The sequence below is a fragment of the Pantherophis guttatus genome, chromosome 2 (genome assembly GCF_059756535.1).
Source record: "Pantherophis guttatus breed Tessera chromosome 2, ASM5975653v1, whole genome shotgun sequence".
Classification (NCBI taxonomy): domain Eukaryota; kingdom Metazoa; phylum Chordata; class Lepidosauria; order Squamata; family Colubridae; genus Pantherophis; species Pantherophis guttatus.
In genome coordinates, this window is record NC_142064.1 from 259,413,475 (window position 1) to 259,426,477 (window position 13,003).

Sequence of the window (13,003 nt, forward strand, 5' to 3'; positions counted from 1 at the left end):
TCAGCTCCAGCATCGCTTAGCTTCACACATTTGGATGCCAGCAAAGCTATGGGTCTCCCCATGAAATCAAAAGGAGCCTGGATAGCTCAGCAGACTAATGCATTGTAATTAACATCCAGCTGTCTGCAATTACTGTAAGTTCGAATCTCACCAGGCTCAAGGTTGACTCAGCCTTCCATCCTTTCTAAGGTAGGTAAAATGAGGACCCAGTTTGTGGGGGCAATAAGCTGACTTTGTATAAATATACAAAAGTATGAAGGCTATTGCTTAACGCATTGTAAGCCGCCCTGAGTCTCTGGAGAAGGGTGGCATATAAATCAATTTTTTTAAAAAAAGGGAGGGGCCTGTTATGTACAGATTGGCTAGAATCTACATAAGGTTTCATGCTCGCCACGGATTGGCTAAAATCTACATAACGTTTCATGCTCGCCACGGATTGGCTGTCCGGACCGTGGGCGATTTAACCTGCTGTCATTGGCCGGCTGGTCTGCCTGGGGCGCCTTAAACGGCAAGCTCCGGCAGCCCAGTCGGCAGAGCGCAGTTGCATTTTGCTGGAAATAAAAAGGTGCTGAATTCACTAACGAGTCTCGCCTGCTGCCTTGCGCCGATCTAACAGGGCCCCAAAACTATGAGCTCCAGGAGAAGACATTCCCCTCAGGGTGTTATTGCTTTGATGGCCAGCTGAAAGGCAGACTTTCTTTTCTAAATTTAGAAATTAATTATACCTTGGCACCTGGCCCGGGAGACGTTGACATCATATATATTTTTCATAGTTTTCCACTTGTTCAATTCGCATGTCCGGAAGTCAGTAGGGTATGGGTATTGGCCATCTGGGCATGTATACCTAAGCACCATGTTGTTCTGCAATGCTACTGTTTGGCCTCCTACAATTTCGTCTGCCTTCGTCACCTCACAGCCAGCATCCGCGACATCTGATGGGAAGAAACACAAGAGAACATTAAAAGGAGCCCAGTGATAACCTGTTTCCTAAGTCAGCCTTTCCCAACCTTGCCAACTTTCAATCAATCAGAATAGAGCTGGAAGGGACCTTGGAGGTCTTCTAGTCCAACCCCCTGCTCAAAGCAGAAGCCCCTATACCAGGGATGGCTAACCTTTTTTCCCTCAGGTGCCAAAAGTGTGTGCGCGCTATTGTGCCCCGACCCATATTGCAATGCCCCTTCCGTGTGCCCCGCCCACCTGCACATGTGTGCGACCCCCCCGCATGAACACGTGACCCCCCCACATTTGCACGCAACCCCCCTTCCTCCGCTACCCCCTGGGAGTGGGGGAAGCCTTTGCCTCCCAAAACGGCTGAGGGGGAGAAGCCTTTTTTTTTTTTTTTATTTGATTTATATGCCGCCCTTCTCCGGAGACTCAGGGCGGCTTACAATGCGTTAAGCAATAGCCTTCATCCTTTTGTATATTTATACAAAGTCAGCTTATTGCCACCACAAACTGGGTCCTCAATTTACCTATCTTAGAAAGGATGGAAGGCTGAGTCAACCTTGAGCCTGGTGAGATTTGAACTTACAGTAATTGCAGACAGCTGGTGTTAATCACAATCCTATCAGTCTGCTGAGCCACCAGGCCCTTTGCCTCCCAAAATCGCTGGGAGGGGGTGGAAAAAGTCTTTGCCTCCCAAAACAGCTGAGGGCGGGGAGGGGAAGCGTTTGCCTCTCAAAACGACTGGGGGGGGGAAGCCTCCAAAAGAGGCCTCCCCCCCCCAGTCGTTTTGAAGAGAGCCTTAAAAAGAGCCTTGGTGGCACAGCAGACTAAACTGCTGTTGAAGTAGCACTTAGCTGCCAGCTGCCTGCAATACTGCGAGTTCAAATCTCACCAGGCTCAAGGTTGACTCAGCCTTCCATCCTTTCGAGGTAGGTAAAATGAGGACCCGGTTTGTGGGGGCAATAAGCTGACTTTGTATAAAAAAGAATACCGCTTGGGGCGGCCAGAAAGCCCTACTAAGCAGGTATATACAAAAGTATGAAGGCTATTGCTTAATGCATTGTAAGCCGCCCTGAGTCTCCGGAGAAGGGCGGCATATAAATCAAACTAATAAATAAATAAATAAAACGGCTGGGAGGGGGGCAGAAAAAGTCTTTGCCTCCCAAAACAGCGCTGAGAAGGGAATCTCTGGAGATCTGGGAAGGCACAGGCAGCCTATACCATATCAGACAAATGGCTGTCCAATTTCTTCTTAAAAACTTCCAGTGTCAGAGGCTCAACCAATCTCATTGCGATTTTAGAAAAAGTTCAGAGAAGAGCAACAAAGATGATCAAAGGCCTGGAGACTAAAGCATACGAAGAACATGGGTCTGGCTAGTCTAAAGAGAAGAAGAATCAGGGGTGACATGAGAGCAATATTCCAGTATTTTAGGGGCTGCCACAAAGAAGAGGGGGTCAAATTATTTTCCAAAGCACCAGAGGACAGGACAAGAAACAATGGTTGGAAACTAATCGAAGAGAGAAGCAACCTGGAATTAAGGAGAAACACCCTAATGGTGAGGACAATTAACCAGTGGAACAGCTTGCCTCCAGAAATCGTGAACGCTCCATCACTGGAGGTTTTTAACAAGAGACTAGACAGTCACTTATCTGAAATGGTATAGGATCTCCTGCTTGAGCAGGGGGTTGGACTAGAAGACCTCCAAGGTCCCTTCCAACTCTGTTATTCTGTTCTGTTCTGTTCTGTTCCGTTCCGTTCCGTTCCGTTCCGTTCCATTCCATTCCATTCCATTGGTAAGTCGTTCCACTAATGGTTCTGACAGTCAGGAAATTTCTGTTTATTTCTACCTTGGTTCTCTCCGTGGTTAGCTTGGGTCAAATATAGGTTCTAAAGGTGAACAGGATTGAATGGGAATTCTGCATAGGATTAGAATTCCAAACAGGGGAGAAGAAGAAGGAGCTAACGACAGAAGAGGGTGTCCATAAAAACAGAACAATAGAATTATAGAATTGGAAGGGATCATCAGGAAATTTCTCCTTAGTTCTAGGTTGCTTTTCTCTTCGATTAGTTTCCAGCAAAATTCAGGATCTTGGCAACGGGCACATAATTACAAGGATTGTATATCCTGGGGTCACATGATCACCATTTCTTTCTTTCTCATCTGGATTCCAACAAGCAAGTCAATGGGAGAAGCCAGATTCACTTAACAGCCATACGGTTGACTTAACAGCCAGTGAGTCGCTTAATCACCATGTGTTGTGGCCCGTCAGCGGCCTGTGCAGCTAGTAGCTGATTCCGACAGCGAGGAGGCTGGTATGGTGCTGCGCCAGCAGCCTGTGCAGCTGGCACTTGAGTCGGACAATGAGGAGGCTGGAGAAGATGTGGTGCCAGAGGTGGGGATTCAGCCAGGGCCTTCAGAACCTCTAGAAGCTCCCTTAAGTGAAGAGGACGAAGAGGAGGAGCCTCTTCTCGATGCACAGGCGCGCAGAGCTGCCAAAAGGCAGGACTGGCTCCTCAGGAGGAGGAGGTCTCCTCGAGAGTAAGGCTTGGGGCTAATTGGCCACTCCCTTAGCCTATTTAAGGAGGAATGCCAACTGAAGCAATTCGCAAGGAACAACTTAGTTCACATACCTTCCTGTCTTGTCTTGCTTATCTTATCAGCTTCCTGCAAATTGCTTCTGGGCATTCTGCCAACCATAGTAAGCTTTCAGTTATTATTCTTTGAATTCTTGGCGGCTGTTAATGCCACCCAGTTCTTGCAACTGTTTTTCAAATGTTTTTGTTTCTAGGCCCTTAATCGCTTTAGTTGCTCTTCTTTGCACTTTTTCCAAAGTCTCAACATCTTTTTTGTAATGTGGTGACCAAAATTGGACACAGTATTTAACTTAAGATGTGTCGACTGAAGTTAAAGTTGACAGGGTTGACAAACACTATTCTACATCCTGAATAGCAACCTATAGGTTATATGATGCTTAATCTTGATTTTGCTGACTGCAAGTCAGTCTTGACTCCCAGCAACTACGTGTCCCTGTGGTTTTCTTGGCAATGTTTTTCAGAAGTGATTTGCCTTAGCACTGGAGAAGGGACTAGCCCCAAAGCCTCCCATTCTGGCTTCAGGCCTAAGGCAGGACCACAGTGGAAAGGATGCATATTTGTGTTTACCAACAAACTGGACAGGAACATGTAACAAATCAGGTGTGGTCAGAGAAATTGCCAAGGAATTGCAGGATAGGGCTTCCAAGATAGGTCAGAGGTTATAAACAACTGACATGTGGTTTTCTTGGTTGCCTGGATCCGGGTGGATTAATATGGCTGTGGCAGGCCGAGCTTTTATTCCTTGTGCAAGGAATAGATGCTGAAACATCTATCAATAAGAGTAGTAAAGGAGATTCAAGTTGAAAAGGAACTAGCTTTGACAGAACATTTTCTTAATCAACTTGGTCCCTATCCTGTGGAAGAACATAAAGATTCTGAGGCAGACCCATATGAGGAAATGGAACCTGTAGAAAGAGGTAGAGAATCTCCCCAAGAATCAAGAGAGTAGAAAAACAATCAAGAACTACCTATCCTTTACTTTTATTAATTATCTTTTGTTAGACCCTATATATGGTAGATTTGTTTATTGAAACCTTGTATACTCAGAAGTTAAACTTATATGAGAATAGTGAAAGTTTCTGCATTGAAAAACTTTCAGAGGGGGGAATAATGTAAATGAAGCGGGCTCTGATAGATAACCACTGGATAACTTTCTATTCACTCTATTCTAAAAAGCAATGCATCCGGTTGGAAAAAGTACAAACTCAGCCAAAATCCTTTTGGTTCCTCTAGGAGGCCTCTAAGTTGTCAGAGGAAAGGAACATTCTAATGACATACAGCTTAAAGGTTGGTTAGGTCAAGGGGATCCACATGAGTTAAAAGTTGTCTATCGTCAGAAGATGATTTGAGTCTATGCTTCAGTAATCTACAAAAAGAATTATAACTGTTTTGCAAAGAAACTCAGTAATTAGGAAATGTCAATTAAAAATGACAAATGTATATGACCATATGAATTGCTGAGTTAACAGAATCCTTTGTCTAGAAGGGTATAAAACCATTGTACCTAATTTCTGTCTTTGTTCAACGCTTCATGTACAGAGCCTTGAACCTATTGCGCAATATACAAATTGTCTCTGATTAATCGAAAAGTTGTGTTTGTCTTATTAAATCTACAACAACAGCCTATGCAGCTAATCCTTCACTTTCAACCACAATTGAGCCCAAAGTTTTTGTTGCTAAGTGAGACAGTTGTTAAGCAAGTTTTATAGGTGAGTTTTGTCCCATTTCTTTCTTGTTCAATGAATCACTGCAGCTATATTAGCAACGTGGTTCTAATTGTCTCAAAGGTGCTTTTTCAAAAGGCAAATGGACTTTAGACAGAGATAGATAGATCCAGTGGTGCGATTCAAGTAATTTAACAACCGGTTCTCTGCCCTAATGATTTCTTCCAACAACCAGTTTGCTAAACTGCTCAGAAAGTTAACAACCGGTTCTCCCGAAGTGGTGTGAACTGGCTGAATCCCACCACTGGATAGATGATTAATAGATAGATGATAGCTAGATAGCTAGATGGATGGATGATAGATAGATAGATAGATAACTAGGTTGGTAGGTAGGTAGGTTGGTAGGTAGGTAGGTAGATTGATTGATTTAAAAATCAGCTTCCTTCCTTTTGGGTCACTGGGGTGGGGGAAAGTTCCCTAAGGCAATGTTTCTCAGCCTTTTTATGACATATGGACTTCAACTCCCAGAATTCCCCAGCTGAGGATTTCTGGGAGTTGAAGTTCATATGTCTTAAAATGGCTAAGGTTGAGAAACACTGACCTAAGTTTTGAACCTCAGGAATGCTATATAGATGGCATCAGGCACCTAGTTGATAATTGCTGGCTTTCCACTTTAACGATAGATTTCCAAGTATCTGTAATAAACCTAGCTTATCAAACAACTGTGTCCTTGAATCTTTAGCATTAGAGTCAGAGGGACAGAAACAGTTTTCTGATTCTCAGGAATCAGAATTGAAAGTCAACAACAAGCTAAAGTCAAATTCCAGCTAAATGCAATGATAAGTCTTAAATTGGGACACCCGAGGAGGTCAATAAAGTCAAGATGGCGATGCAACCATATGTTTGAAGCCTATTTCTTATGTGCAAAGGGCTGGGCTTTGAACCAATAATTTGGTTAAAGGGGGAAATATAGCCCCCATAACCTCACTGTGTTGTGTGGACGCAGCCACTTATGTAAATGTTTTCAAATCAAGGTGTACAGATAGCGCTCAACTTATGACCGAAATTGAGCCTGGAATTAGAGTTGTAAGGTGTGGTGAGTCACCACTTAACCATGCCAGATTTTACAAACTTTCTGGTGATGGCTTTTAAGTGCATGCCACAGTCATTAAGCAAACATATTTTCAATGGGTGTTTTTTTTCTGGAAACGGGAAGTAAATGCTGGAAACTGGCAAAAAAATATGTCAAAAACACATCACCACGGGAAACTGCCGATGATCATAAATGAGAGCCGGTTGCCAAGTGTCCCAAATGTGATAATGTGATTGTGTAGGGCTGCGACTGTCAGAACTCCAGAACTGGGTCCTAAGTAGTTCTGGGGAGGTCCGTTGTAACTTCAGACGGTTGCTAAGTGAGGATTGCTTTTATAGAGGAGATACTTTCCTTTAGATTCCCCTGTAATGTATAGTTAGCAAGCCAAGATGGCAAGCCGCAATCCTGCAATTGAAGCTCCACCGTTCAGTTTTTTTACTTGCATTGCAAAAGGGATAGAGTTTGATTGTTTGGCTGTGGCTGCCATCTTGACTTTTTTGACTCCCTCTGGGGGATATCAGGAGCTCAGGACTTGAGGTCTTGTCCTCCCCCATTGCAATGACCCACCATAGGAGCGGAATTTCACATTATTTTCGTTTGAAAACCGCTGTGAGCTGAGTACGCTACCTGAGGTAAAATCTAGCCTCAGAGCTCATTTTGAAAGGCAAAGCTTAACTCAGGGTTGGGTAAAATATTACTTTGGATCTGAGGGCTGTGGTGTTATATAAAGGTAATCTCTGAGCACAACTAAAACCAAAACCTCTGTCGCTAAGTGAGACTGTTGTTAAGTGAGTTTTGCCCCATTTTACGACCTTTCTGGCCACAGTTGTTAAGTGAAGCACTGCAACGGTCCAGCTAATACCATGGTTCTTAATTGAATCTGGCTTCTCCATTGACTTTGCTTGCCAGAAGGTCGCAAAAGATGATGAAATGACCCCTGGGACAATGCAACCATCATAAATATAATCCAGTGCCATACGTCCAAATTTTGATCACGTGACCATGGGGATGATGCGACGGTCTTAAGTGCGAAAAACAGTCGTAAGTCACTTTCTTCAGTGCCGTTGTAACTTCGAACGGTCACTAAACAAAAGATTGTAAATTGAGGACTATCTGTACTGAGTGTGTATATGTATCTACATACGTACCTATGTATGTATGTATTTATGTATTATTTATGTATTTATAACATTTATTGGCCACCCACCTTACCATAAGTAACTCTGAGTGGTGTGTGTGTGTGTATATACATATACCGTGTTTCCCCGAAAATAAGACCCTGTCTTATATTTTTTTGAACCCTGAAATAAGCACTTGGCCTTATTGCCATGCGCTCAAAAGCCCGATTGGGCTTATTATCAGGGGATGTCTTATTCTGGGGGAAACAGGGTACTATGTCTATATATATATATATATAATATGTGTGTGTGTGTGTGTGTGTATATCTGTGTGTATCTATCTATCTATCATCTATCTATCTATCTATCTCTGTCTACACACACACACACACACATATGTATAGGCAGGCAGGCAGGCAGGCAGGCAGACATGATATAGATATAGATATACGGTATATGGTATATACACACACACATTGATATATATGTGTGTGTGTGTGTGTGTGTGTATATGTATGTATGTATGTATATATAACATTTATTGGCCGCCCACCTTACCATAAGTAACTGGGTGGCTTACAGATATGTTTAAATAAATAAATAAATAAATAATTTTATTTCTATACCGCCCTTCTCCCGAAGGACTCAGGGCGGTGTACAGCCAATTTAAAAACACAAGACACAACAATGATTAAAAATTAAAATAATTAAATAAATTTGGCCGGATTAAAACCCCAAAAATTTAAAATACCCCAATTAAAATTATTATGTTGATAGCCTGGCCTGGTGGAACAACAGGGTCTTTGTATGTACTGTACGTATGTATGTAAGTATCAGGGGTGAAATGCTCCCGGTTCGGACCGGATCGCTGATCCGGTAGCGATGGCGGCAGGTGGTTCGGAGAACCAGTAGCAAAAATCCCTGCGGCCCCCCCCCCATGCCCAGCCGAGCCGCATGATTATCAGAGGCTTTTTTTTTTTTTTACTTTTAAAAGCATTTTTTCTACAACCTCTTCCAACGAAAAAATGCTTTTAAAAGTAAAAAAAAAAAGCCTCTGATGATCACGCGGCTCAGCTGGGATCATCAGAGGCTTTTCAAAACATTTTTTTCTGCAACCTCTTGGCCAAAGAGATAGTAAAAAAAATGCTTTGAAAAGTCTCTGACGATCCCAGCTGAGTTGCCTGATCAGCAGAGGCTTTTCAAAGCATTAGAAAAAATGCTTTGAAAAGTTAAAAAAAAAAAAAAAAGTTGGCCACCGCCACCCAGTCACATTACCCCCCCAAGCCATGCCCACAGAACCGGTAGTAACAAATTTTACATTTCACCCCGGTATGTATGTACCGTGTTTCCCCGAAAATAAGTTCCTGTCTTATATTTTTTTGAACCCTGAAATAAGCGCAGGGTATGTGTGTATATTTGTTTGTTTGCTTGTTTGTTTGTTTGCCACCTATCTTGCCATAAACAACTCTGGGTGGCTTGCAGACCTAAAAAAAATACAACTACATTAAAACCCAAATAAATTAAAACCAAAGATTAAAATGAAGGACATCTTGATTAAATTCCTTTATCTTGAATTCCAAGGAGCTTCTTTTTTATTTTAGGTCAAGCTCTGAAACAATCTTGCTTTAATATGAATTTCCCCATTTAAAAAAAGAGGGGGGGAATATGAAAGGAGAAGTAACCCGGGGCCATTTTACCTCAGGCAGCGCAGTACTAAGGCTATCTGGAGTCACACCGGTTTGGGAAGCTGGGAATTCGTCTCCCTCTTCCTTTGCGTGGAGCTGTATTGGGGAAGGGTGGGCTCAGTTTGCATTTGACACCGCCACTACCCCGCTTCCCAAATCTGAAATTAGTCTTGTTCTATAACCCCACATTCTGAAAAAAGCAGCCAGGGCCCCCATCTTTGCCGAAAGATTGGGGGGGGCACCTTTTTCCTTTAGTCCTCGACTTACGACCACAATGGAGCCCAAAGTTTCTGTTGCTAAGTGAAGCGGTTGCTAAGTGACTTTTTGCCCCATTTTATGACCTTCCTTGCCACAGTTGTTAAGTGAATCACTGCAACTGTTAGATTAGTATAACATGGTTGTTCAGGGAATCTGGCTTCCCCATTGACTTCGCTTGTCACAAAGTCACAAAAGTTTGATTGCATGACCCTGGGACACTGCAACTGTCGTAAATCTGAATCAGTTACCAGGCGTCTCTGAACTTTGATCACGTGACTATGGCGATGCCGCAACCGTCATAAGTGTGAAAAACGGTCATATGTGTTTTTTTTCAAGTGCCATTGTAAGTTCAAACGGTCACTAAATGAACTGTTGTTAGTCAAGGACTCTCCATGAGGCTAGATTCCCTCCCTTCTCACCGGCTATCCTAAAATCACAAATGTCCGCTGGAGATTGCAAGAGTGCAAGGAAAGGACCAGATCCAAACTTGGCACTTGGCTTTAGAACGGTGTTTCTCTACCTTGGAAGCTTGAAGACGGGTGGACTTCAACTCCCAGAATCCCCCAGCAAGCGCTGCTGTCTGGGGGATTCTGGGAGTTGAAGTCCACCCGTCTTCAAGCTTCCAAGGTAGAGAAACACTGCCTTAGAAGCAAAACAAAGAGAACAGGATCAAAAAAGTCAAGATGGCAGCTGTGGTGCCCCTGCCTGTCACAATGTGTGTAATAGAGAGTGTGGGCTGTTACTAAAATGCATTATGGGGAGGGGTCCTTCATGAGCAATGATGTCCCGGTAGAGCAGCATTTTTTAACCTTGGCAGCTACAACATGTGTAGACTTCAACTCCCACAATGCCCCATGTTGACTAGGGAATTCTGGGAATTGAAGTCCACGCATCTTTTGAGACTGCCAAGACTGAGAAATGCTGCTTTACAAAGAAACCATCTGACCCTTTCGGTGTAGTTGACTTAAACTCCCAGCATCCCTCACTGTTAGCCTTATACACTGGAGGTTGCTGGGAAATGAAGTCCGGTAATATTTGGTAAATTAGGGATTACAGGCCCTTGAGAGACAATTGATTTATCTTTTGCAAGTATGCAAGGGTGCACACATTTATAGAAAGGGATGGTGTAATATTGACAAATTCTTTCTATTGGGAAATGTTCAGATGAAAGCTGCAGATCTGTCAATAACCCTGCAATTTAGTGTACTTAATCTAATGGCTAATCCAGTTTGTTCAGGATGGACTGTTTCTGAAAATCCCATAAACCTCAAACCAATAGTCATAAACTTTCTAAATCTTATTTCTGACAGAAGGAGACCAAACAAACAAAAAACCACTATAAATGGCCTAAAAACTAATGACAGTCTTGGGAAAAAAAACAACAACAAAGTACTTTCAAGAGAGAGAATACATTCAACCACTGTGCTTTTTATCTTTACTTGTGCTAAATCTCAGCTCAATTCTTACTGAGATAGGCTTAGCCTTATATAAGCTGCTGTTAAAATGCAGTAGCAAAAGCAAAAACATTTAGGTGTCAAAATTGTGGATGCAGTATGTCTTTTTGTTTACGTGTCCTTTACGCAGGCATGCATATTTGAGGCATACCCAATAGGTTTCATATTTATTCTTACAAGGAAGTTTTCAGTATACTGTAAGGCATTTGCCACTTATAAAGCATGATGTGATCTGGGTTTTTCCCTTTTTCCCGTGTATGCAAAGCTATATAAAGGCAAAGGCTATCATTTCATTTATTTCATTCATCTGGTTTGTTCATTTAATTTACACAAGCCGCCTATCTCAAACACATGATTCTGGGCAGCTAGCAATCTTTAAAAACAAAATAACAGCTATTATAGTCTTTCTTAAAAATAATAGCACTGAAAAAAGACATAATGTCAGAAAGAGAGGCTTATAAGCAAATACGTCTTTCCATAAATCAGGGAAAGACCTAGGTTTATAAACCTCTTTCTGACATTATGCTTTTCCAGTGCAATTATTTTTAAGAAAGACTATAAATGGTTGTTATTTTGTTTCTAAAGATTTGTAGCCGCCCAGAATCATATATGTTGAGATAGGCAACTGTATAAATTAAACAAACAAATAAAATTAATAAATGAAATCTAAGCCTTTGCCCCTATACTGTATAGCTTTTCATACACTGGGAAAAGGGGAAAAACCCAAGAGATCACACCATGCTTAATGAATGACAAATGCCTTACAGTATGCTGAAAACTTCCTTGTAAGAATATGAATATAAATATGAAACCTATTGTGTTTGCCTCAAATATATAAGCCTGTGTAAAGGATTCATAAACAGAAAGATCTAGTGCATCCACAATTTTGACACCTCAATGATTTTGAAACACATCCAAGGCATTTGAACAGATTTTGAAACAGACCTTTGTGGCTTTTCAAATGTGCAATTCAGAAGGGAAAGGAAATCGTTTTGATTTCAAAACTCAAAATTCATTTTGAAAGCTTCCTCGTCTCTTAGACTCTAAGTGCCAAAGATTCTATGAGACAATCTCTTGCTTGTTCTTCATAAGCATTTCCTATAAAGCAATGGTCAAATAAGGTTGCCTGTAGGCTACCACATTATCATCACTGAACGTTGGTTCTTAAAAACTGCCTCTTATTGAAGAACCGTTATAAGTCATCCATCCAAATATGTTTACATGTCAAAAAGCAGCTAGAAACCATTTTTATTGAACTATGATTAGCATGATGAATCCAAGATGCACAGAGAAAAAAAATAGAAAGTATAAAAAGTACAAAGTCACAGTTTACACACACAAATTTATCATGCATAAAATGTTGCCATATAGTGGTCTATTGCTATTGAGATAAATTTTGAATCCACTCAAATTTGATAGAATTGTGGTTCTTCTCTCTACCGGTTCATTATTCTAACTTTGTGGTGTTTTGTTTTGTTTTTTTAGGGTAGCAATCGTGCTAAAATTAAATAGACAACCGATCCCTTATTTAGAAGATGTCAAAAAGGCAGTTATGCAAAATAACAGGCAGCAAAGACAGGAGAATAGGAGAAAACAGCAAATATCGACTAGCAAAAAGTTCCAACAGGGGAACTGAAAAAAAGAAAACTTTAAAAACTTCATTATTTTCATGTGACAACCCTTATGGCATCATTTTCAGCAGGACAAAAGTCTGAGAAGTTTCAGGCTTCAAGAGCCATTAGCTTCCTCCGAGCACAAGCTTGCTCTGGGCACCTGGAAGAAGTTCACCAGGTGTTTCTCGAATCTTTTAGCTTACCTGTGCCAAGTGCCCCAAGGACAATGGCGATGTAAAGGAGCGGACGAACCCTCTGCATTCCTGCCTCTCTTTCCCGTCCGCCTTTCAGTTTCTCTGCTGCTGCTGCTGCTTTGGTACTGACAGCAGCGATGCAGGGCAGCTACTTATGAAATGTTGATTTTCCTCCCTCCAAACGTATTGTTGGCTAACCCCACCCCGAGAAAGCAGCTGAGTTTTGGGAAATAACACGGTCTATTAAGCAATTCTAGAGTCGGGTGGGAGAGAGGTGAGGCCAGATGACCTCGGTTTGCAGGTGGACAGGAATTCCCAAGGTTTTGGGGGGGGATGGAATTGGGAAAATCTGAATCGTGGAGGCAGGAAAAGAGGAAAGGTCA

The 13,003-nt window shown here is 42.0% G+C and overlaps 1 protein-coding gene across 1 annotated transcript in view; it reads right to left on the reverse strand.

Moving 5' to 3' along the window:
• LOC117667888 (complement factor B-like) overlaps window positions 1-12,803 on the reverse strand; it is a 46,589-nt gene extending 33,786 nt beyond the window's left edge. Inside the window, exons 1-2 of the mRNA XM_060693361.2 lie at window positions 12,630-12,803; window positions 726-932 (exon numbers count right to left, since the gene is read on the reverse strand). Of these exons, the coding sequence (XP_060549344.2) occupies window positions 726-932; window positions 12,630-12,687 (265 nt within the window). The 5' untranslated portion in view covers window positions 12,688-12,803. The remainder of the gene's footprint in view (window positions 1-725; window positions 933-12,629) is intronic.
• Window positions 12,804-13,003: the final 200 nt, after the last annotated feature.